The 26,572-nt window shown below is 41.5% G+C and overlaps 1 protein-coding gene across 7 annotated transcripts in view; it reads right to left on the bottom strand.

The window, feature by feature from the left end:
• The window catches only part of UTRN (utrophin), an 897,027-nt gene that overhangs the window by 153,910 nt on the left and 716,545 nt on the right, over positions 1-26,572 (bottom strand). For all 7 annotated transcript variants that reach the window (XM_073557627.1, XM_073557629.1, XM_073557628.1 and 4 more), the window contains 3 exons: positions 23,775-23,836; positions 21,490-21,564; positions 718-919 (listed from right to left, as the gene is read on the bottom strand). In XM_073557627.1, the coding sequence (XP_073413728.1) occupies positions 718-919; positions 21,490-21,564; positions 23,775-23,836 (339 nt within the window). The remainder of the gene's footprint in view (positions 1-717; positions 920-21,489; positions 21,565-23,774; positions 23,837-26,572) is intronic.

Here is a 26,572-nt window from a genome sequence, read left to right on the forward strand (position 1 = left end):
CAAATATGGGTATGTTTGATTTTTTTTATTGTTTTATTTTGAATGGGGCGAAAGGGTGGGTGATTTAAACTTTTATATTTTTTTATCTTTTTAAAACTATTTTTCTTTAAGTTTTGGTATGCTTCAATAGCCTCCATGGGAGGCTAGAAGCTGAAACAACTTGATCGCATCTATATAGCAGAATTACAGCATTGCTATGAGCGCTGACCACAGGGTGGCGCTTATAGCAATCCGGCATCAACGACCATAGTGGTCTTCAGGAGACCTCTAGTTGTTATGCCGACGAACCAATGACCCCCAATCACGTGACGGGGTCAGCGGTTAACGCATTTCCGGACGGATAGCCGGGAACGCTTGTTAAATGCCACTGTCAGAGTTTGATAGCAGCATTTAGCTAGTTAATAGGTGCGGGTAGATCGCGATTCCACCCGCGCCTATTGCGGGCACATGTCAGCTGTTCAAAACAGCTGACATGTCCCGGCTTTGATGCGGGCTCACCGCTGGAGCCCACATCAAAGCGGGGGTACTGCCATTGGACGTCCAATGGCAGTAAGGGGTTAATATCTGATAACTTGTTATAACGCATAGCTATATTATATTACCCCAGTCTAAGGGTCATACAGTCTTACCATAATCATATAGTGAGCATTCATCAGTTGCTTTCTTAGTAATCATCATAATCAATTTTGTAAAGAAAGTAATAAAGCATTAACTCACGTGTCATATACATTAAGCAGCCAATTCAGACACATGTCAATGCAGAGAGGCACGTTAACCAGATCCTTGTTTTTCTCTTCAAGCCCATCGTAGAGACTAGTCAGGATGTTGATGATTTCAGGAACAGTCAATAATTGTTGGTTTTGATTCAGTTCATGCTGTTTGAAAATGTTGTGAGTGGTGCCCAGATCCAAAAGATCCACTGGAGTAAAAGAAAAATGTAAAAATGAACAATGTAAAGGAGGAATTATAGTTGTTTATTAGTGATGAGCGAACGTGCTCCGATAAGATCTTATCAAAGCATGCTTGGGTGCTAACCGAGTGTCTTCGGCGTGCTCAAAAAATATATTTGAGTCCTTGTGGTTGCATGTCACATGCAAGGATTGCCTAACAAACAGGAAATCCTTACATGTGTTGCGTATGTCTAACAGCCGCAAGAAATGCAGCTTCGTGGACTCAAACTTATCACCCGAGCAGGCTTGGTTAAGATCTTATCCGAGCACACTCGCTCATCACTATTGCTTATCTTGGCTTTACAATAATGAATAATTAAATTATACATAAAATACACACGGGGATAGATGAAACATGGTATCTGGCAATATACATGAAGAGTTTTTGACACTGCATTTTTGAGGATGGAAGAAAAAATATGCAGTGTCTCAAAGTTCCAGCAAAGTGGATGGGATTTATAGAAATATCATGCCTACTGTGCTTTTTTATTACTCAGCGTAAACTGACTGCGGTGCGGGTTTTAAATCCACAAAAAGTCAATCTGTCTATCGAGTCCACTGAGTTTTACGTCTAAAATTTCCCTGTAGAATTGCATAACATTCGGAAAATCCCCAGCTAAAAAACATATTGCGCTTTTAGTGTGTCTCTGCTCTAGAAACACAATAGAAACGCATGTAATCCGCACATGACAGTATCAATAATGTTTTATCAAAGCCAAATAGCAAGAAGTATCAAAAGTACAAGCTACAATCAAAAACAAAGAAGCTTTAGTTAAAACATAATATAACAATTAGAGAAAAATTGCAGTGTCAAAAACGGGATAAACATACTGTACATGTAAAAAAACAGCACTAGAAACACAATGAAAAAAATTCAAGTAACCTAATTTACCTAACAGGTGCAGAAATGCTGCAGAAAATTGGTAACATTAAAAGCTCACCAAATACTCATCCTGGGATCGTAGCCCTAATATATCAGAAAAAAACAGGTGACAGATTCCTTTTAAAAGGGCAACAGAGAACACCTTTTTTTATATGGGCTCATTCCCATTTGCGAGAAAAAACGGTCCGTTTTCTGGATGGAAAAAACGGACCGATTCTATGCAATTGTCATGTGAGTGTCACGTGAGTGTAATGCAATTTCAGTGTGATTTTTCAATATGACATGAATATGACATCCGTATGCAATGCGGTTTTAACATGAGGTTTTACATAGAGCAGTTCTCTCCATGTAAAAACTCATGTTAAAACAGCATTGTAAACTAACACTGTACACATCGTTTAAAAAAAAAAAAACCTTCAAAACACACACATATATACAGTATATATCTATGTATATAGATATATATATATATGAGAAAGAGAGCAGAATAGCCGTTAATTAATTTGTCGGCTTTTGTAAAATAATTGCAAATTGTCATGTCCCAAGCTGCAATCCTTCTATATGTATATAGATATATATGAGAGAGAAAGACAGCAGAATAGCCGTTAATTCATTTGTCGGCTTTTGTAAAATAATTGCAAATTGTCATGTCCCACGCTGCAATCATTCACAAGGGGTTAAATAGTTTACAATGAGGACCGATGCTAATTCTACCAGCCCCATTGTAATCTACTGTCAGAATGACTTAGTTCAGCTCTTTGCAGCCTCACTGGCTGCCTGGAGATGAACTAATTAGCGTGGGAAAGTTTCTGACTTTTTTCCCATGCTCATCAGTTCACTTCAGGTCAGCCGGGGACTCCCTCTGACGTCACTGAGGCTGCGGGGAGTCCCCTGGCTGACCTGAAGTGAACTAATGAGCGTGGGAAAAAAGTCAGAAACTTTCCCACGCTAATTAGTTCATCTCCAGGCAGCCAGTGAGGCTGCGAAGAGCTGAACTAAGTCATTCTGGCAGTAGATTACAATGGGGCTGGTAGCATTAGCACCTGTCCTCATTGTAAACTATTTAACCCCTTGTGAAGGATTGCAGCGTGGGACATGACTGAATGGCGGAGAGGTAAGAATATTGTTTTTTTTTATGTTATTTTTTTTTGCAGGTCATGGTTTATTTAAGGATTACCAGAGTAATAAAATGTGGTCAAAAACTAAGTGTCTTTATTTCATTGAAATACTTTTTCATTAATGTCTGTGTTTGTTTTTTAACCCTTTCATAGTCTAATTGACACCTCTCCATTATTATAGTATATCTATACTATCTATTCTATTCTAACATGTCAGTGTGATTGTACAGTAGCCGCATATGAATTGTCGGCTTTTTTCAAAGGACACCGATGCATATAAATCTGACAGAACTCGCATGGTGCGAGTGCTGTCAGATATTTTATTGCACCCATTGACTTGCATTGGCAATTTTCACCTGAAAATCACAGCAAATCGCAGCATGCTGCAATTTTTTTCTCAGTTCGATTTTGGCTGAGAAAAAAATCGCAAATGAGATGTCACACATTGCCTAACATTGGTCAGAGTGCAATCCAATTTTTAATCAGATTACCCTCATCCGATTTTCGCACCAGTGAGTATGAGCCCTAAGGCTAAAAAATGCATACTGATCTTTGCCTGTGACTTGATGACCAAAATAATAATAATTGACACTCTGGAATACAACAAGCCAATAAGATGTATATGGATGCCATTTGGTGTATGCACCTGAAGCATTTTCTTGGTGTACGCATCGAGTATTCACACTGATTTTTTTTTCCCTACACCTAAATTGTTTCATTTTGTCTGGAAAGACCAGTATCTATCCACATAGGAAAATGCAATACAATTTGGTAAATGGACACTTCAAAGAAAAGCATGACTATTAGGTACCAAATAAAGTGTCCGATGCACCTGTCCAGGCATCTGGAGCCCCTTCCACTTTGGTTGGTACCATACAAGTGAATACGCTGTGTATAATATGTATATTAATTGTTGGTGTTCTGTTATGAATGACTCCTAGCACTGAGTGTTCATGTCTGAGTATTGGTACACTTCCTATTATGCTTTATTGACTATGGTTTACATTTCAATACTCATATATATAGCTGATACAGGTGTCATTTATTCATGGTCACTGCACCTTTGCAATTTGCATGTGCTCTACATTTACGTATGCTCATTTTTATTCCGCCACTCTCTGGCACCTGCAGCTGCTCTTCCTATTCTTTCTGGTTCTTTACCTGCATGGATCCTTTACTGGATTTTAATATGTTTTTATCAATTTTTCAATAAAGTTGTTCACTTTTGCATTGATATATTCTTAGTCAGTTAGTAGAGTCCTCATAATTTTCTGCATGTTAACTTCACTTAAGCTTGGGACTATATTGATATTACTATTTTGTAAGTGCAAGAAACTAATGAGCTGCTACCGGTTTTTAGATTTTGCTAAGGATATGTTCACATGTAGCTTGTTTGATGCGTTTTTGTTTCTGCATGAAAACACAGGCAATGGCCAGAATACTGCAGTGAAAATTCGGCACATTTTTTGCATATTTTTTTAAGCACTTTTATAAGTTTTTTTTTAGCTAATCCACTTTGATCCCAAATGGGGAAAAACTGCAATAAAAAAGCTGAAAGAATAGACACCTTGCGTTTTAAAAAATAAATACACTACAAAAGCAAAAAAAAAAAGTTAGGAAAAAAACCACCATGTACATTAGATTTTAGAAATGCAGTGGTTATTTCCAAACAAAAAATATGTGGAAAAACACATAAAAAACCTAAGTGTGAATAAGCCACAACACTTGTTTTAAAATAACTTGGCAGTAGCGATGAGCAAGTATACTCGTTGCTCGGGTTTTCCCAAGCATGCTTGGGTGTCCTATGAGTATTTTGGCGTGCTCGGAGATTTAGTTTATGTCGCCGCAGCTGCATGATTTGTGGCTGCTGGACAGCCTGAATATATGGGGATTGCCTGTTTGTTAGGGAATCCCCACATGTATTCAGGCTGTCTAGCAGCCACAAATCATGCAGCTGCGGCAACACAAACTAAATCTCCGAGCACGCCAAAATACTCGGAGATCACCCGAGCATGCTCAGGGAAACCCGAGCAAAGAGTATTCTCGCTCATCACTACTTGTGGCAGCAATACCTACCAGAGTTCACAGTTGGTCATGATCAAAAGTTTCTCAACCCCAAAACACGCCAGCCACCTTGAATGTAACCACAATTTCACGTTTATAGAACCTTTCCACTAATCATACCAATCTGGTGACTTCAAACCTGTTAGAAATACAATTTAATTGCTGTCGCTGAGCATCCAAAGAAAGTATGGTGCTAATGAAATTGGCCTACTCTAGTGTCTGCTTAGCAAATGTGGATTGTGTAAGGATTTTCCTAGCTATTACATTGGACTTCATTAATTAACATGCAGAAAAGTCAATATCAATTAACTTTGAGACCAAAAAATCATTTATGAGATATGTTGAAGACTGTATACACTGTACTATAGATAACAACCGTAAATCTACCACAGGTCTAATCTTCTCCGATGTTCACCAGAAAGAAGAAGAAAATAGGCTTTACTTATCACATGTACACAGGTGTGTAATTAAATCCTATTCATAATGTTAAGTTTCTCTAAGAAAATTCTGATCACCAATGAAAAAAAGACGTGCTGTTTGGCATATAGTCTCGGCAGCAATGTGTATGTGTCTGGAACATCAACTAGGAGGTATGACTTGGCTTAGTGTCAACACTAAATTAAAATTACAAATGTCACTGTATTATGGTAATAGAATTTGACAGGTCTATGAAACACCATAAATCAAAGCACTTCAATGAAAATCAAGTGTCTGAGGAGGGCAAGAGTCTAGAGAAAGGTTTTGGCTGGGCTTGATAGAGGGTAATTTGTAAACGGTGAACACAGAAAACCACTTAACAGTTCAGTTGGTGACTAAACGCAAAATTACTTGCCAAAAAATTGTCGTTGAAGGCACATATGTCGAATTTGTGATTACACTTTTTTAAACAGCTGACATAGCAAAAATTCTTGCACATCAAAGAATACATTCCCACATTGTAAATACCTAAAATGTGCTAATTCACAAGTGAATTCATAGGGTGAATTCTGTATTCATGAATTGATCAGAGCCAGATTCACACTACTGAAGTCCTGAAACTCAAAATATTTCCATAACATGTGTATCATCATTTTCTAGCTTTTCTAGTTGTTTTAGTGAGGTTCTATTCTTGACTATCAAGTATATTCTTGACTAAAGCACATTTCTAATATGCTTCTTGAATGGGGCTACTGAGAACCCTACAGTGGGTGCAATACCACCCACGAAAAGCCATAATATTCAACACGACTAATTGTGGAGGCCTAAAATGTTGCCCTTGACTCCATTAATGGTTCACAGACTAAAAGCAACTATATAGTTATTTATAAATATATAAAAAAATGATATATATTTTATTTTCCTTATTCTTTTTTGGGTACATAGACTGCAGAAAGAAGGACATAAACAACAAATACAAAGGATGATATGATGTAAAGTCATGTTAGAAAAGACTATTTCAAGGCTTTAACCCTTTTACACCCAAGAGTGATTTGCATGTTAATGACTACTGTAGGCCAATTTTTACAATTCTGACTACTGTCCTTTTATGAGGTAATAACTCTGGAACGCTTCAACGGATCCCTGTGATTCTGACAGTGTTTTCTCATGACATATTGTACTTTATGATAGTGGTAAAATTTCTTTGATATAACTTGCCTTTATTTGTGAAACAAAACAGAAATTTGATGAAAATTTCGCAATTTTTTAACTTTGAATTTTCATGCCCTTAAAACACAGAAATATGTCATAGTTAATCAATAACATTTCCCACATATCTACTTTACATCAGCACAATTTTGGAACCAAAATTTTTTTTGTTAGGAAGTTATAACGGTTAAAAGTTAAACAGCAATTTCTCATTTTTATGACACCATTTATTTTTAGGGACCACATCACATTTGAAATCACTTTGAGGGGTCTATATGATAGAAAATTTCCAAAAGTGACACTACTCTGAAAACTTCACCCCTCAAGGTGCTCAAAACCACATTCAAGAAGTTTATTAACCCTTCAGGTGCTTCACAAGAACTTTTGGAATGTTTTCAAAAATATGAACATTTAACTTTTTTTTCACAAAAATTTTTCTTCAGAACCAATTTGTTTTATTTTACCAAGGGTAAAAGGAGAAATTGGAACCAAAAGTTGTTGTACAATTTGTCCTGAGTATGTTGATACCCCATATATGCAGGTAAAACACTGTTTGGGCGCATGGCACAGCTCGGAAGGGAAGGAATTGAGATCAGACGCCATGTCGCATTTGGAGAGCCCCTGATGTGCTTAAACAGTGGAAACCCCCCACAAGTGACACCATTTTGGAAAGTAGATGCCCTAAGGAACTTATCTAGATGTGTGGTGAGCACTTTGATCCCCCAAGTGCTTCACAGAAGTTTATAATGTAGAGCCACAAAAATAAAAAATCATATTTTTTTCACAAAAATGATCTTTTCGCCCCCAATTATTTATTTTCCCAAGGGTAACAGGAGAAAATGGACCCCAAAAGTTGTTGTGAAATTTGTCCTGAGTATTCTGATACCCCATATGTGGGAGTAAACCAGTGTTTGGGAGCATGGCAGAGCTCAGAAGGGAAGGGAAGGAGCACCGTTTCACTTTCACAATGCAGAATTGGCTGGAATTGAGATCAGACACATGTCACGTATGGAGTGCCCCTAAAGTGCCTAAACAGTGGAAACCCTCCAATTCTAACCCCAACCCTAACCCCAACACACCCCTAATCCTACTCCCAACCCTAACCACAAACCTAACCCTAATCCAAACCCTAACCCCAACTTTAGCCCCAAACTTAACCCTAACTTTAGCCCCAACTCTAAGTCTAACTTTAGCCCCAATCCTAACCCTAACTTTAGCCACAACCCTAACCCTAACTTTAACCCTAACCCCAACCCTAACTCTAACCCAAACCCTAATCCTAAACCTAGTGGTAAAATGGAAATAAATAAAAAATATTTTATTTTACTATTTTTCCCTAACTAAGGGGGTGGTAAAGGGGGGGATGGATTTACTATTTATAGCAGGTTTTTATAGCGGGTTTTTATGTTTGTCAGCTGTCACACACTAAAAGATGCTTTTTATTGCAAAAAATAGTTTTTGCATCACCACATTTTGAGAGCTATAATTTTTCCATATTTTGGCCCAAAGATTCATGTGAGGTCTTGTTTTTTGCGGGACGAGTTGACGTTTTTAAATGTACCATTTTTGGAAACATGACATTTTTTGATCGCTTTTTATTCTGATTTTTGGGAGGCAGAATGAGCAAAAATCATCAATTCATGAATTTCTTTTGGGGGGTTTACCGTTCCGCATGTGGTAAAATTGATAAAGCAGTTTAATCTTCGGGTCAGTAAGATGACAGCGATACCTCATTTATATTTTTTTATGTTTTGGCGCTTTTATACAATAAAAATACTTATATAAAAAATATTTATTTTCGCATCGCTTTATTCTGACAGCTATAACTTTATTTTTTCGCTGATGATGCTGTAGGTTGGCTTGTTTTTTGCAGAACAAGATGACGTTTTCAGCGGTACCACGTTTATTTATATCCGTCTTTTTGATCACGTCTTATTCCACTTTTTGTTCGGCGGTATGATGTTAAATCATTGTTTTTGTGCCTTGTCTTTTTTTTAATGGTGTTCACTAAAGGGGTTAACTAGTGGGACAGTTTTATAGGTCGGGTTGTTAGGCCTCTTTCACACTTCAGTTTTTTGTGTCAGTTAAAAACCGCCAAAAAGGCGGAAAAGCGGATCCGTTTGTAACTGATGTGAACGGATGCCACTGTATCCGTTTTTTGACGGATCTGCCGAATGCAGAATTTTAAAGGAACCACTGCCCGGGGGTGGGGGGGTGGGAGAGAGATAGAGAATTTTTGTTGTCCGCCAGAAAGGATTTCAGGGTTAATTTTCTCCCTGACTTCCTTTCTCCGGGCATGCGCACTGGAAAATGCGGATCCTACAACAAAAAAAACGTTGCAGGGTCCATCCAGGCATGCTGGCGGACGGCAAAAAGGGATCCAACGGATGGCCATCCATCAAGATCCGCCAGTAATGCAACTCAATGGGGAAAAAAACGGATCCGCCAAAAAAATGGCGGATCTGTTTTTTTCAAAAACTGGCGGATTTTGACTGATGGTCAAAAACGAAAGTGTGAAAGAGGCCTTACGGACGCGGCGACACTAAATATATGTACTTTTATTGTTTAGATTTTTTTGTTCAAATTTTGATTTAATGATAGAATAAATATTGATTTTTTTTATTATTATGCTATAGAAGCAATCAGTGCTGCAGCTTCTATACACTGACCTGAGAGACTTTCTGGTCATCACTGCACATTACAGAAAGTCTCTCAGGTCTGGAGACCCGAGAGACATCGGGTCACCATGGCAGCGATCGGGACCCCGCGGCGTGCCCGCAAGATCTCCGATCCAGAGCTGACAGCCCCTCTGTCTGCTCGTGGTACGCTGCGATCATATTTGATTGCAGTGTTCCGGTGGTGAAAGTGTCGGGAGCGGTCCATGACTGCTCCTGGCACTAAGTGCTGGGTGTCAGCTGTGAGAATCAGCTGACACCAGGCCGCGATCAGCCACGCTTCCCCCGTGAGAGTGTGGCTGATCGCCTATGACATACTATTCCGACAATGGGAATTAAGTCCCAGGGCACATGGACGGAACAGTACATCCAATGCAAGAAAGGGGTTAAAGGGAATCTGTCAGCAGAATTTCGCACCTCAAGCCATTTAAATGTACATGAAAGACAAGATAAGCAATACCTCTACATGGCCAGTCTGTTACTGAGAAATCAGTTTGAATTGATATGTAAAGGAGGCTGAAGAACTATGACAGATCTGAAGTCTCTGTCACTCCAGCTCTATGCCCCGCCCAGCATTGCCTCCTCCTGCTTAACTGGCAGCCGCTATGCTGTGTGACTTCAGGCAAGCAACTGTTGTCATTCAAGCAAGGCAGCGCTGGGTGGAAAACGAACCACAGAGGCTTCAAATCTACAGCCTCGTTTGCATATCAATTCAAAATGGTGATTTCTCAGTAACAGAGGAATTGACGGGTATTGCTGGACTTGTCTTTGAAAAACACATACTAATATAAATAGTTTTGGGTGTGATATTCTGCTGCCAGATTCCCTTAATACACTAGTAATATTTTTTTTTATATGCGAGCTTTATATAAAGTAACAATATTCATGCCCATCTTCTGCTGTCACTCGGCTATAAATTCCTGTTTTATAGAGAAATTACACATACTGTATATTGCTAGTTGATGAATGACTTTAGTGGTTAAACAAGAGTACCCGGTACTGCTGTAGTGAGACTGGCACGATTGTATGGGACATGTGCCAGACAGAAAGACAATACAGCCCTTTATATAACATTAAGGTATTCAAGTACAGTTGTATTACTGTTCTTTACTATTGTATTCTAGAAATGTTAAAAGTTTGGCTGGTCAAAGAACATTTCATTCTCATCGATTTATAAGCTGATTTTTCATACTATTTTATTTAGGTAGATAATGTAATACTTGGCGGGTTTAGGAGGTCACATATTTACTTGTATACACTTCACAATCACTTTAAAAGCTACAACAAGAACCAACTATGGATTATGATATTTACTCGTCAGTAAAAATCAGTTCTGTTCGGATTTTCTACAAAGCACACTGCCATTAAATGCTAAAAGAACCATACATCCAGTCTATATGATATGCACAACAGACAGTCTGACATGACTACAACTGCAGGTGTAGCCACTTCTATTTAATATGGAGGCACAAGAATGTTTTGAGACTTTGGCCCCGATTCAACAACACCGGTCTTGAGGCAGCGTGCTGCAGTTAGATGCTTCTGATTCATTAAGTGGAACATACCTCTCAATGACTCTGGAGAGTCTGAAAAGTGGCGTGCACCTCTGTGCATTTTCTACAAATCTTAATCTTAAGGTACACCACAGCTTGTCATTAATAAGAAAAACTGTGGTGTCACACCTCTATGCCTGCGAGAACTGGTCGAAATTGGAGTGAAAATGCCAAAAGTCACACATTTTTTGGCAATCTCAACTTGCACAAAAATGTTGTAACTAATCAAAGTGTTTAATTTCAGATTTCTGGCAAAAACATTTAGAAACAGACTCTAATGTTTAATTGGTGAGGGTCTGTGTAACAAATCTGTCTAATTAAATAAAGTACCGTAGACAGACTAGAAGCAATTCATTCATGTTAGCAGCTTTGATGGGAACCCTAGCATTCACCTTGTTACCCATGCAATAGATCGGGATTATGTTGCATAGATCCCTGGGCTGCTTCCACTAAGTAGCTGGTGGCCGGTGGAGTTAGTTGACGGAAGAAGTGTCAGCTATCCAAGTCAGAACAACAGACTGTGAGCAATGACAGAATTGGATTCCAGAATTGTAGTCATGGTGTCAGTACACATTTGAAAATCCAGTAGGGTATCCAATGGGTAAGAGCTCAATGGATCAATCCTATAAACACACCAGGAACAGATAATACAATTCAATAACTGGCATACATAGGATGCCGTGTACAGTCACTGGTCTCAGAACCCGCCATGCCACTGGTCAGCTGACCGGCCCCAATAATTGCCTGGAGAGCATGATCTTCATTTACATTATGCATCATGATAATTCATAGCTGGATAGAGATGATGCTATGACAATAAACCCCACTGAATTTTAGAATCAAGGCAAACAGCAAAGGCAGCCAACTAGACTGCTGAGATTCTGGCCTATCCCAAACTGGGGGTCCAGACACGTTCTCCAAAGAACTGTCTAATGGTCATACGTGAGCACTGTATTCCCTATGGGAAATGTAGAAACAGCTTATTTATTTTCCAGCTTTCTGTAGATGAGCTGTATAATATGAATCTCCGCTCAAACTAATTCTAGAAGCTCACTAATAGTAATAGTTTTCCGAGCATGCTCGTGTGATCTCCGAGTATCTTGGGCATGCTTGAAAATTAGGTTTCTGTCCCTGTAGCTGCGTGATTTGCGGCTGCTAGCCAGCCTGAATATATGTGGGGATTGCCTGTTTGTTAGGAAATCCCCACATGTATTCAGGCTGTCTAGCAGCCGCAAATCACAGAGCTACAGGGACAGAAACTTAATGTTCAAGCATGCCCAAGGATACTCGTAGAACACCCGAGCATGCTCGGAAAACTCGAGTAATGAGCACACTCGCTCATCACTATTCACTAATTACACTGAAATTTGGGGACTTAAGGGCCTGTCACACTAAGCGATATCTCTAGCAATATCGCTATAACTTGTGACGTTATAGCGATATTGCTAGCGATATCGCTGTGTGTGATACTTACCTATGACCCTCTCCCCCGTTGCTTATCACTGATCGCGCGAGAACAGGCTGGTCTGTTTCCCGTCGTCAGCTTCCTGCGGCGCTTCCTGTGGAGAGACGAGCGACGAGCGTGGAGCTGGGCGGGAGGACGTCAGGATCGCCTAGTGTGACAGGTAAGTAGCGATCCCCGTCCCCAGCAATGTCGCTGGTGAGATCTGCCTGTGTGGCAGCTCACTAGCGACCACTTAGCGATGCACCAGCGATCCTGACCGCGTCATATCGCTGGTCGGAGTCGCTGGTGCATCACTAAGTGTGACAGTACCTTTAGAACAACAAAGTGCTGTAGATAGACAGACAGGCAGAGAAGTAGATAGATAGATAGATAGATAGATAGATAGATAGATAGATAGAAAAAGGAAACTCAGCAGCACTATGCATACGTTTAGGCCATGTGAAAACACTGAAAAACATTAAAAACATTGAATCCAGTTTTTACTACTCAAAAAAAAATGTGCTTACAAAAATGAATAAAAATGAAGGTTCTTAGCACATAAATTGGCCAATTCATGTATGCCCATCAACCACGGCAAGGTGACCTCCCTCTGTATAGATAGATAGATAGATAGATAGATAGATACTGTAGATAGATAGATAGATATATAATAGATAGATAGATAGAAAGATAGATAAACTTTAATTAATCTTTCATTCTTTCACTTTAGGCTGCATGAGAAGATTACCAGAAGAGCTCGTTAGTTTATAGTCTCCATCAATGATTTGTCGCCTCCCGCTGATTTACATACTAGAAATATCATTTTCAAGCAGCAGTTAGTTGTGAAATGATTGTTTTCCATAAACAAAATGAAATCAATCGTTGTGTAGACACCAGCGGACCATCTCTGAGAGAACACGCCACAGTAATAATGAAGTAACAAACCTTTCAAATAAGAAATGATTGCTTGGCGCATAAACAGGCTGACAATTATAGGAATACTCATAATTCTGTTGTGCAGTATCTCTAAACTTTTACATCGTTCCCATTTCAACACTGGCTAAATCTGGAAATAGCAATATTGTAAAGTGCGGAGAATGAATTATGATACACATTAGTCTTAGCTTCCTTAAAGGTACACTAAATGTCAAAATACACAATGTCTGCAAAGCTTCCATTAAGTCTTCCTTTCCGTCTTTGTGATCACTATATGAAAAATTCGACATTATATACATTTGTGCTCATTTTAAGGCCTTGCGCATTCGGACCAATGTTATTCAATGAGGCCGTGCACATGTCCAATTTTGTCCTTGGACCAAATAGCCAGAGGGAAAAAAAAGCAGCATGCCCAATTTGCCTCTGATAATCGGATGGCACTCGCCCATTCATATCTATGGGTTCATGAAAGACACTGGACCACACTCGGTTGACATCCGAATGTGGTCCAATTTTCACTGACAGACTGAATGGAGAACTTTTATTTTTACTTCTCCACAATCAAGAAAAACAGATCCCACTCTGATCAAACACTGATCAAAGTCTGGTCAAAGTATGATGAGCATAAGCAGCCCGTTTTTGTAGCTTGGAGAACATACTGTCGTCTGCACCTACCTTACTGTGATGTCCCGAAGGCTATGTGCACACGCTGCGGATTCACCTGCGGGTTTTTCCGCGTGGATCCGCAGGTAAAACCGCAGGTAAAGTGACCTGCGGTTTTCCTGCGGATTAGCCTGCGGTTTTGCCCAGTGGTTTCACACCTCTACTATGTTAAAGGTGTGAAACTGCTGTGGAATCCACCCAAACAATTGACATGCTGCGGTTTGTAAACCGCAGCAAAACCGCGCGGAAAAAAACGCAGCGTGAGCACAGCGGTTTTGAAATGCCATAGGATAACATGGTACGGTACCATGTCTGCGGAACTGCTGCGTTTCCGCAGGGCCAAAACCCCTGCGGAAACGCAGCAGAATCCGCAACGTGTGCACATAGCCAAATGGCTGTTGATTCATTGATCATTGTCAGGTCAGGGATGGGATGTTCAGGTTATAAATCCGGATTTAGGTACCAGGTACTGGTTGTAGTTCCTGCACAGCATGAACCCTGTCTTTCCATTCTCCTTTCACATGTACTCTGGTCTTTATAGCAGAAGTGGAGTAACACAGCAGCAATGGCAAATGAGTGACAAGCCGTGGAATTAAAGGGAATCTGTCACGCCATTTTAGCCCTATCAGCTGCCGGCACCGCCATCAGGGGCTTATCTACAGCATTCTGTAATGCTGTAAATAAGCCCCCGATGTAACCTGAAAGATAAGAAAAACAAGATAGATTATACTTACCGGGGGGCGCCGTCAGGTGCAGTGGGTGTCGCGGTCCGGTCCGGCGCCTCCCATCTTCTAGAGATGACGTCCTCCTCCTTGCTTCATGCTGCGCTCCTGCGCAGGCGTACTTTCTCTGCCCTGTTGAGGGCAGAGTAAAGTACTGCAGTGTGAATGAGTCGGGAAAGGTCAGAGAGTTCCGGTGCCTGCGCACTGCAGTACTTTATTCTGCCCTCAACAGGGCAGATAAAGTATGCCTCCACAGGAGCCACGGCAGAAGTAAGAAGGAGGACGGCTTTGTTAGAAGATGGGAGGCGCCGGAGAGGACAGCGACACCCATCGGACCGGACCGGACGCCAGGGTGAGTATAATCTAAGTTGTTTTTCTTATCTTTCAGGTTACATCCAGGGCTTATCTACAGCATTACAAAATGCCGTAGATAAGCCCCTGATGGCGGTGCCGGCAGCTGATAGGGCTAAAATGGGGTGACAGATTCCCTTTAAGACCCAGAGAAAACACTAACCATGGACAAGTAGTTTAAGAAAGGAGACTGATATACATATTTCCAACAATATATAGTTTGCGCTAAATATAATAACCTGGGTCCACATCAAGAGCAGAAAAAAGTGGAATATCTTTCAAGGATGGATACGTCACATCACAAACACCACTGACATCCAAATAAATCTGGCAGCTTGGGAGGAATCTATACTATAGTTCTTTTGATGCACCCCAATATCCTATTTGCCATGCCAGCAGCATGCTAACAATGGTTATTACAGTTTACTGGTAATGTACACCCGTAAGTCCATATTCATGCCACTTTTACCCAATGGTTTCCATTTAATAAACACTGGTGGTATGCATTTACCGTCTATTTAAGTTTTGATCTGTAAATTAATATTACACATGAAAATAAAAAACTTTCTAATATACTGTATATTATTAGAGAAATCTGCTTTTTTTCTTTAGAGATGGACAAACCTGAACAGTAAAATTCGGCATCTGCACCGAACACCTCCTGTTTGGGCATGGACACCGAACACGGACTTCACTAGGAAGTCCATGTTACTGCTTGGTTTCGGCTTCCCGAACATTGGGTGTTTGTCGCGCTGTCATGTGTATGACAGCGCAGCATACACCACTTCTGATCGACGGTGAAATCATCCCTGCCGGTCAGAGAGCTGCAGTTCCCATGCTGTCTTTTGACAGCAGGAGCGCTCAGCTGTGATCGGAGGTATAAAGCTTACCTCCGGTCACTGGTGTCAGCTGATGGAACTACTGCTCCTATCATCCAACACCTGCTGCCGCTAATTACAGTGAGCAGGAGCGGCTAATGGGAGTACTCATTAGATACTCCTGCACTGTAAATAAATAATTTAAAAAAAACGGCGTTGGTTCCCCTGTACTTTTGCTAACCAGCCAGGCGAAGCGCACAGTTGGGGGCTGCAACCCTCAGCTGTCAGCTTCATCAAAGCTAGTTATCAAGAATAGAGGGGTCCCCATGCTGATTTTTTTAATTAGTTAAATAAATAATTTAAAAAAAAGGCGTGGGGTCCTCCCATTTTTGACAACCAACCTTGCTAAAGCAGATGCCTGGGGCTGGTATTCTGAGGCTGGTAAGGGACCATGGATATTGGCATCCCCCAGCCTACAAATAGCATCCTGCAGCTACCCAGAAAGGGCACATCTATTAGATGGACGGACAGGTATGGTATAATGTTGTTTTCTATTTTACTTTTATTACTTTTATTCACTTTTGACAGTGTGGGAACAATGGCTCTCTGACCGGTGGGGATGATTTCCCCGCCAGTCAGAAGCGGAATGTCATGCTGTAATACTGAGGGTTACTGCAGAGTGATACAAACTCCACTAGATGGCAGCAGAGTGGAGAATGAGCTGAATATCCTGCAATGAAGTAGACCAGCAAAAATACAGCGAAGCCACCACTAGATGGCAGCAGAGTGGAGAATGAGCTGAATATCCTGCAATGAAGCAGACCAGCAAAAATACAGCAAAGCCACCATTAGGTGGCAGCAGAATAGTTCGAGAGCCGAGTCGATACCAGAGAATAAGGCTAGTCTCACATTTGCGTATGGAGGAGCTGAGGACTTCCTCCGTGAAGCTCCGCCCATGGCCACACCTCCTCCGGTCAGCTCCGCCTCCGTCGGCATGCGCTTGCGTACCTATCTTTAGCATTAGGTACGCAGGCCGTGCCGATGTATGTGGATGCCTACATCCGCATACATCGGATTGGTTGCTATGAGCAACAGTTTTCCCGCTCCACAACACCTCAGCAGACACTGACCGGGTGGGAGAAATCTAGCATCCCCGGGAACTTAAGCTACCAGTCATTGTCTGCCCCCCAGAAAGGAGCAGAGAGCAAATGACAGAAATGAATCCCCCCTCCTATGCCCATATACCCATCACACATCCTCCATCCCATAGTCCCATATGCACATCTTCCCTCTTAAAGGAATTTCCAGTATGGAAGTGCGTGCAAATCCCTCAGAGCTCTGGTTTTGACCCCAGGCCCCTCTTAAAGGGATCCCCGGTATGGAACTAGGACCGTTCCACTCAGCACTCTGGTTCTGACCCCAGGCCCCTCTTAAAGGGATCCCCGGTATGGAAGTGAGGGCAAATCCACTCTGCTCTCTGGTTCTGACCCCAGAACCCTCTTAAAGGGATACCCGGTATGGAGGTGAGCGCAAGTCCACTCAGCGCTCTGGTTCTGACCTCAGGCCTCTCTTAAAGGTATCCCCGGAATGGAAGCTAGGACCATTCTACTCAGTGCTCTGGTACTGACCCCAGGCTCTCATAAAGGGATTATTGGTATGGAAGTTAGGGCAATTCCACTCAATGCTTTGGTTCTGACCCCAATCCCCTCTTAAAGGGGTCTCTGGTATGGAAGTGAGGGCAAATCCACTCTGCGCTTTGGTACTGACTCAGACCTCTCTTAAAGGGATCTCCGGTATGAAAGTTAGGGCAAATCCCTCAGCGCACTGATTCTGACCCCAGGCTTCTATTAAAGGGATCATTGGTATGGAAGTCAGAGCAAATTTACTCAGCGCTCTGGTTCTGACCCCAGGCCTCTCTTAAAGGGATCCCTGGTATGGAAGCTAGGACCATTCCACTCAGTACTCTGGTTCTGACCCCAGGCTCTCTTAAAGGGGTCATTGGTGTCATGATCCAGGTTGAATTATGACAGAGTTTGCACTAGTAACCTTTTTTCCACTTAAGCTGTGTGCTTAAAGTTTGTTTTGCCCCGATGGCCATTAGGGTCATTGCACTATGGTGGTTTCAGTTTTAGTTTTGCCCCCGGTGGCCGTTAGGGTCATTGCACTCTGGTTACTTTAGTTTAGTGCACGTGATTATAAAGCAGGTGTGATTGCTCTGGCTCTGACCTATAAAAGAGTGTCAGGTGTTGCAATCACTGTTGGTGATATTGCTCTTTTCCAACCAAGTCTGGTGGAGGAAGGAACTACAGAGAGGAGTTCCTGGCAGCTCAGGGGAGCTCTGGTGTTATAGCTTCAGGTGGAAGCTGAATTCAGGTGTCAAGCTTCAGGGGTGAAGCTGAACTTTGGTGTCGTACTCTGTTGCTTGGAGCAATAGCAACAGAGCAAAGCTAAGTGGTGTTTTCCCTGTTTGTGACTTCCCTTGTGTGTTTCAGTGCAGTGGTGGGATTAGTTTCTGCACCGTCCATTTCACTAGAAAGGGCTAGGTGCAGGGCCAGCTAGGGTTTTTAGGTATCCTGCTCGTCGCCAGGTGCGGAACCTGCATATGGACTGTTAGGAGTGCAGAGACACTGACTCAGGGGAGTGCAGGAGGTCTCCACATCCCCGTTCCCTATCGCAGGGCCCTCCATTGTATCGGTTTCCCTGGTGTTTCCCTTTATTATTTAAATTCGCCCTGCTGGAGGCGGTGTATCCAGATACATGTGTAATTCTGAAATTTGCCTGCTGGAGGTGGTGTATCCGGCTGCACGTTATATTATTTAAATTCGCCCTACTGGAGGCGGTGTATCCAGGGTCACGTGTGTTAGAGAAATTCGCCCTGCTGGAGGCGGTGTGTCCAGTCACACGTAACCATCACAATTGGTATGGAAGTTAGGGCAATTCCACCCAACGCTTTGGTTCTGACCCCAGGCCCTCTTAAAGGGATCTCTGGTATGGAAGTGAGGGCAAATCCGTCAGCGCTCTGATTCTGACCCCAGACGCCTGGAGTCAGAATCAGAGCGCTGAGCAAATTCCCTCAGTGCTCTGGTTCTGACCCCAGGCCTCTCTTAAAGGGATCCCCAGTATGGAAGTTAGGACCGTTCCACTCAGCGCTCTGGTTCTGACCCCAGGCCTCTTTTAAAGGGATCCCCGGTATGGAAGTTAAGACCGTTCCACTCACCGCTCTGGTTCTGACCCCAGGCTGTCGGGATGATGTGGCATATTAGGGGTAGTAGTCCGGTGGCTCTGACGGGATAATGTGGGATATTAGTGGTAGTAGTCCGGTAGCACTGGCTGACAGGATGATGTGAGATATTAATGGTAGTAGTCCGGTGGCTCTGACGGGATGATGTGGGATATCAGTAGTAGTAGTCCGGTGGCTCTGACGGGATGATGTGGGATATTAGGAGTGGCAGTCCGGTGGCTCTGGCTGAAGGGATGATGTGGGATATTAGGGGTAGTTGTCCGGTGGCTCTGACGGGATGATGTGGGATATTAGTGGTAGTAGTCCAGTAGCTCTGGCTGACAGGATGATGTGAGATATTAATGGTAGTAGTCCGGTGGCTCTGACGGGATGATGTGGGATATCAATAGTAGCAGAATGTTGGCTCTGACGGGATGATGTGGGATATTAGGTGTAGTAGTCCGGTGGCTCTGGCTGACGGGATGATATGGGATATTAGGGGTAGTAGTCCGGTGGCTCTGATGGGATGATGTGGGATATTAGTGGTAGTAGTCTGATGGCTCTGACGGGATGATGTGGGGTAGAAATCCGGTGGCTCTGGCTGACAGGATGATGTGGGATATTAGGGCTAGTAGTCGGGTGGCTCGGACGGGATGATGTGGGATATTAGGGGTAGTAGTCGGGTGGCTCTGACGGGATGATGTGGGATATTAGGGGTAGTAGTCCGGTGGCTCTAGTTGACGGGATGATGTGGGATGTTAGTGGTAGTAGTCCGGTGGCTGACGGGATAATGTGGGATAATAGGGGTAGTAGTCCGGTGGCTCAGGCTGACGGGATGATGTGGGATATTATAGTGAATGTGGCTATGCGGAGTGGGCGGCGCTATACACATATATATATATTCATTATAATTTGTTATAACTAACCGTAGTTAGTTACTATGCTTGGGCAACGCCGGGCTCTTCAGCTAGTTTATAAAATAAAAATTAAAATAACATTTACTCTTAGGGGTGGGCAATTAATTTTCCCAAGGGGCCACATGAGAGACTGACTGTAGTGGACAGCCCAACCAATAGTCTGAAATTAACTCTGCTCAATATTAATATTATCATATTAAGTATAATTATTTTATATAATTTTAATTGTATCACTTAATATTAAGCAGAATTAAGTATGCTGATATCCCCCTATATACCGTAAGAGCCCAAACACAGCCCCATACATAGCCATATTAAGGATAACAATCCCATTAATGTAACGTAACAATCCTTTAATACACAAAAGGAAACATAAAGAAGGATTTAAATACAGGATATATATATGGACAATCGCAAGTAATATAAGTGATCACAAAGGAAAAGAGGCGATCCAAAAAAGTCCAAAAAGACTAGATGCTTATGAAACATATAAAATGAATCTTTATTACAAGAACAGGAAGACAAGACAGGAAAATGAGTCAAATATGACCATGGCAGCACGCAGGCGACCAAGTGGGGCATACATGGAGTACAAAGACCAGATAGGAACATAGGTACCAAACATATAATTATAATGACGTAATTAAAAACATATTGTACCTACTCCAAAGAATACAGCCAAACAGGATAAGTATATAAATATAAATATTGCAAAGTAATGTGCAGTAAAAAGTCTTATTACCTGTTTGGATAGTGTGTAGCGGTCCACCCCAGTACGCCCCCCCCTGGGGGGGGCGTACTGGGGTGGACCGCTACACACTATCAGATCTTTGTACTCCATGTATGCCCCACTTGGTCTTTCTGGACTTTTTTGGATCGCCTCTTTTCCTTTGTGATCACACAGCCTCATACATACAGTATAAGCCCACACACATATACATCGTAAAGGCCCACACACAGCCCCCTATATACCGTAAGAGCTCACACACAGCCCTTATATACAGCACGATCCCACAGACAGCCCCCTATACACCGTAAGGGCCCACACACAGCCCCCTATACACCATCAGAGCCCACACACAGTCCTCTATATACCATAAGAGCTCACACAGACCCTTAAATATAGTATGAGCCCTCACACAGCCCCCCATATGCCGCAGTTTGCCCAGTTCTGCTCTAAGTGCATCAATTTTCATTAACCCTTATTTGTCTTTTTTAGTATAAGCTTTCATCTGATCTACATCCATTTGTCATGTAAAAATGGCCTTATGTGTGTTAGTAGCGTGTACTATTACATGCAATGTGTGTATTTTATGGTGCGATCCTGTACAGTAGTAAGAGTGAATACACGAAGATATAAATTATATATTACCGCTCCTCCACTATAATGTTATATACATTTTTTGCAGTGGAAGACAAATGTATGTCACATGCAGGTGACGAGGATACATTATAGAGCACACAGTGATATCAGCCCAAACCTAAAGACATAATGTAAAGTCAATTACTCAGCAGATAATATGTAGGACAGGAAGCCGTCTACACTTACAGCACAGAGTTTTCTGAAGTCTTCTTATTTTCATAGCAGTGCGGTAGGCGGAAAACCTCACATTATTCAGGTCACCTGGGAATAATAAAGGAAAGATTAAAACAGCAGCATTTACAGTTGTGACCGCATCTTCCCTTCATAGTTTACAGATGGCATTATTTTATCAGCAGGCAAGAGTTAGTGTTAACATATATAAAACAAAGCCTTCCCAGCTCTACTGTGACAGCTGCTGTATTTTCATGTAACTACCATCAGTACAGAACACCTTATAAGAGCAGATGAACATCGACCGGATGATCATTGAGCATGTTGGTACAATAAAATCCTGTACCCATTAGTCAGGAAGGATGTCTGCTCATTTCATATTTGGGCTGTATACTTGAACAGAAATATGCCTTGGTACATGTTCAGATCAGGCAGTTACTATTGTTTTTTGCCATTTTTCAGACTGAAAGAGAATGTCAGGTCACAATATATTGATGACTTATCCATAGGATAGTACAAAAATAGTAACCTTCAGCACTCGAAAGGAAAAGTTTATTGAATTTAAGGCAGTACTAGATAATCAGACCCAAGTGAAACAGATATGTATTAAATCAACGTTTCGGCACATCATAGCTTTTTTCAAGATATAGCTGTAAAGAGTGAAGTGACCTGGAACAAAAGAAGGTGTCTTTAATTTATTCCTACAATTTTCTCACTTCACCAACTTAGACTATTTAGTGCTGATGCATCACACATAAAAAAACATTTAAACACAGGTTGTAATGTAACAAAATAGGTAACAAGCCAAGGGAGATGAATACTTTCGCAAGCCACTCTAGGGCATAGCTTGCGGCTAATTAGTCAGCAGAGTCACATGAATTGGGTGTTCCTACAGTGAGTGGAGACTGAGGCAATGGATAGCGTGATCCAGACAGGAGACAAGGAAAAGTGTTAAAAGGAGTGAGTGATTCTCCGGAGACGAGATCTGAGGCAAGAAGAAACTAGATAACTGACAGTCAAATGACGGAGCAGTGCTGAGAAGGAAGGCGGGACGAAGAGAGAGTGCCTTGTGCAGTTGTTCCAAAGTGTCGTCAATAAGAGAAGTTAAGTAATGACCATAGTGGCACAAGTAGTTCCCCTAAGGGGAAAAAGGACGCGGAACCCTAAGTTAAACAATAGGACTCTTGCTTACTGGTTAGTGATGCTGTTGTTGGAGACTAAGAAAGCTCAAAAGAGTAGTGGTGGGTGGTGGTGAAGCTAGAGAGAGACGCTAACAGAGACACAAAGCGGAGCCATCTCAAGGAGGAATGGAAGGTGTATGAAAATTTCATATGGGCAGCACGGTGGCTCAGTGGATAGCACTAAAGCGCTGCGGAATATGTTAGCGCTACATAAAAATAAAGATTTTTATTATATGTTCTAAGAGAATCATCCATGAACTTTTGTAACTGCTATCCACTGTACATACTTCTCCCCATGTTCAGTAAAAGTTTATTTTTGGGAGGTGGTCTCCCTCATTGAACTCTACAACATCTGATCCTGGCCAGCCAAAGTCACAGGCATCATGCGGTCTTGCAAGGGTGTATCGCCATGGCAGAAGAATCCACACACCCTGGCACATTGGCTGACAAATGTCTCTGCTCTGCCCCCATTATTCTAGCTAGTAGATATTGATATGTTCTTCAACTTTCAATAAACGTTCTGTTTTTGTTCTCGAATTCTTTCATGATCTATATTTTGCTTCAGTGAAAAGAAAGCCACTTGTTTTTGTCTTGATGGTTTGCCACAATGAATGAGCATACATTGATACCCTATCAACATTCCAGTTATCTGAGCAAGTGATTAAAGGAAATATGCAAATAAGAAAATGTTATAGACTGCTGTACTGTACCAGCACTAAAGCACCTTTCCTTTGCATTGATGAATGAAAGCATTCTTTCATTGGTGGGCAATGTTCCATAGCTTACTATAGAGGAAAACACCTTCAAGTTATAAGTTTTTGTGCTTTCTAAAAAAAAACAAAAACATTTTTTTCAAATAAGATGCATGTATTAGGACATTCTGAGTTAAGACCGAGAAGTTTCTGGTTCAGGGGGATTACAAACAGCACCTCTCTTTCTTTGAGGGACTCATTACACAACAATTGATTTCAGTAGGAAACATGCAACACTTGCCGCCAGCTTCCCCCATAGGCTACAGCTAATTGTTGGGGTCCCATATCTGTCAAAAGTGAACAATCTAAATGCTTCAGAAGTGTGGACCCTCCTATAATGTAAATAGATACAAAGGGTTCCACTTACCGAGTGATTGGAAGAGTTCAGTCATTTTCGGGTGGTCCCAGCAAGTGGTCTGTGTTTGATGACTGCAAATTAAAAGAACAACAGTGAATAATCTAGTTTTGCATTACATGTCATCTCTCAAGTTTCTTTTGACACTTAGTACATGTCATATGATATTAATATTACGCTTTTACCTGAGGGATATACTGTACAACCTCATATGTTTGTAAAATATTCAAATGTATCTGTGATACCAATTTTTGTATGCTCTAACATGTATTTCTGAAAAATGCAAGTGTTCTCTATTCATCTCACAAGCCTATTGTCGCTAGTACAAAATACAATTTTTAGGAAAGCTTGCCACAATCTACGGGAGGTAGAATGTTTGTAAACTGTGATGATTTGAGTCGCCCTTATAGCTAAGACCCTAAACAGGTTAAATAGGAACTACGTTTTCAGATAGGAAATTTTTAAAAGCAGAGAGCTAGATGATGAATGAAAAATGATGTTGACATTAATTACTTTCACATCTGATCCAGTGCAAATAAATTATTAAAGCTGTAGCAACATGAAGATTCGGTTTTGTCTTTTCCAATCTAATTTACTATTAATCAAACGCATTACTGTCATACTGGTGAAAAACAGCTACAGTATTGTTTATGTACTATGCAAACCTTGTGTTTCTAAAAAAACTCAGCATCAATGCCTAAACCATTTTAGAGCTCAGATAAAAAGTTGAGAAAAGAATACCAGATCTTTTCTTCCAGCGAGTCTTTTTGATCTCTAATTTGACACTTGGTTCTCACTACAATGTAATAACAGCAAGCAATGTTACGCTCCCTTCCGCCCATTTCCACCTTTTAACAGTACGTTAAAGGAGTTTTCTGGGGCTATTCTGCCGATCGCCTATCCCTAAGGCCCCTTTATATTTAGCGATGCACCCGCGATCCTGACCACGATACAACCCGGTCAGGATCGCTGGTGCATCGCTAAATGGTCACTAGTGAGCTGCCACACAGGCAGATCTCACCAGCGATGTGGCGATGCTCGGCGGTCGTACTTACCTTACAGACGAAGCGATGACCGCCGGCTTCCGCCTGCGTCCATCGCTCGCTCGTCGGCGCCAGCAGGAAGCCGACGACGAGAAATGGACGTAGACGATCTCGCGCGATCAGCGATAGCCAGCGGGGGAACCGGACGGAGGTAAGTATCACATGTAGCGATATCGCTGCTGCGTCACAAAATCAGTCACAAAATTAGGATAAGCCATTATTATTAAAAAGTAAGGGTTTGTCTCAAAAGCTGATCGGAGAAGCAAAAGTGCCTCAGGATATCCTCATCATTGTCTACTAAACAAGGCCACATACATTTTTGGTTGTCGTTGCTACCGCAACTTTTTGTGGCTCAGTCTCATTGAAGTAAATTGAGCTGAACTATAGTTCCGGGGGATAGAAATTTTAAAGTGTGCATAGTTGTGCTTGATAAACCATGAAAGGGACACTATCTACTAAAGCGCTGAGGTCCTTTCAATCAGTAAGAGTGCTGAGAGTCAGAGAATAGAAAAAGTGTCACTTCAGCTTCCAACTAATGGGTTAGACAGAAGTATCCCAGGAGACTTCCAGGGTAGACAGTCTGAAACAGAAAACCTAGAGAGATGAATTGGAATATAAACATTTTTTTGAGCTGGATACTATATTCAAGTAGATCAAGACAAATGGTAAGGTTTTAATATCAGTAGTTAGGACTGTCCCGAATAGGGTCACCGTGACATGGTGGGATTTTTTTTGCATTTTTTTAATCAAAATTATGTTAACTAAGCAGCACCCTATGTTATTTTCAAGCACTACTGCTGTTTATTTGATTACTGCAGGGTATTTGCATATTATATTTTTATGTTGGGCTTTAGTCAGGGTAGACAGTCTGTGGTCTGGGCGTGGTGCACAGAGTATGCACTGGTCTGGCTTTGAAGTCAAATAGCTCTAAATGGTCCAAAAGGGGATGTTCTCCAGTACCAAAGGAAAGTAGTTAAAACTTAGTCTTTAATCAAAAAAGATACAAAAATTCGAAAAATGTGCATATATTAAAAAAATAACCCATAATGCTTCCATGTTTCAGCTAGAAAAAAAACCCTTAATCATAGCTCAAGCAGGCATATTTATGATTAACATACTTCTTGGATATCAGTCAGACGCCTCTCACACAGCCAAACCAGATCTCACACTTTGCACTAACGAGGGGCAGTACCCCGAAACACAGTGTCTGCAAATTGAGATTCTGGTTTGGCTTTTATCCTAAGTCATGTAACAAGGCTCGTTAAAGGATCGACATTGACTTTTAGGAGTGCTACTTCCAATAGGTGGCGCTAGAGTTCTGGTCCTCTTCCTCTCTGAAGAGACAATTTGCGTGTTTCTCCTTTTGATGTTTGTGAGCGTATTTGTCTCCTAACATCACTGAAGTGTAGATGTCTAACACATTAAATAACTCTTACAGGCAATGTTTCCTTAAAATGCGTTGCTACCTCTACATTTTCTGAAATTCCATTCTAGATTTTCCCTTCAATCCTCAATATTAAAAGCCCTTTGAGGTATTACAGAAATGTGTTCATTAATTCCTCAAAATTACTTTACTCTGAAGTCTCTGAAATGGCACTTATGAAATGTTCTGGGCATAGTTAATGATCATATTCATGTACTAAAGTAAAAAATGAGAAATGTTGCTCTTTTGATTAAATGAAGTAGTGAAGTTTAAGACACAAAGTAATAACATAAAGGACACTATGTAACAATTTAAACAGCCCACAATTTGCACTTTCCTTAATA

Source organism: Dendrobates tinctorius, unplaced genomic scaffold (genome assembly GCF_039654945.1).
Source record: "Dendrobates tinctorius isolate UK_male_01 unplaced genomic scaffold, ASM3965494v1 ptg000250l, whole genome shotgun sequence".
In the NCBI taxonomy this organism is placed as follows: Eukaryota; Metazoa; Chordata; class Amphibia; order Anura; family Dendrobatidae; genus Dendrobates; species Dendrobates tinctorius.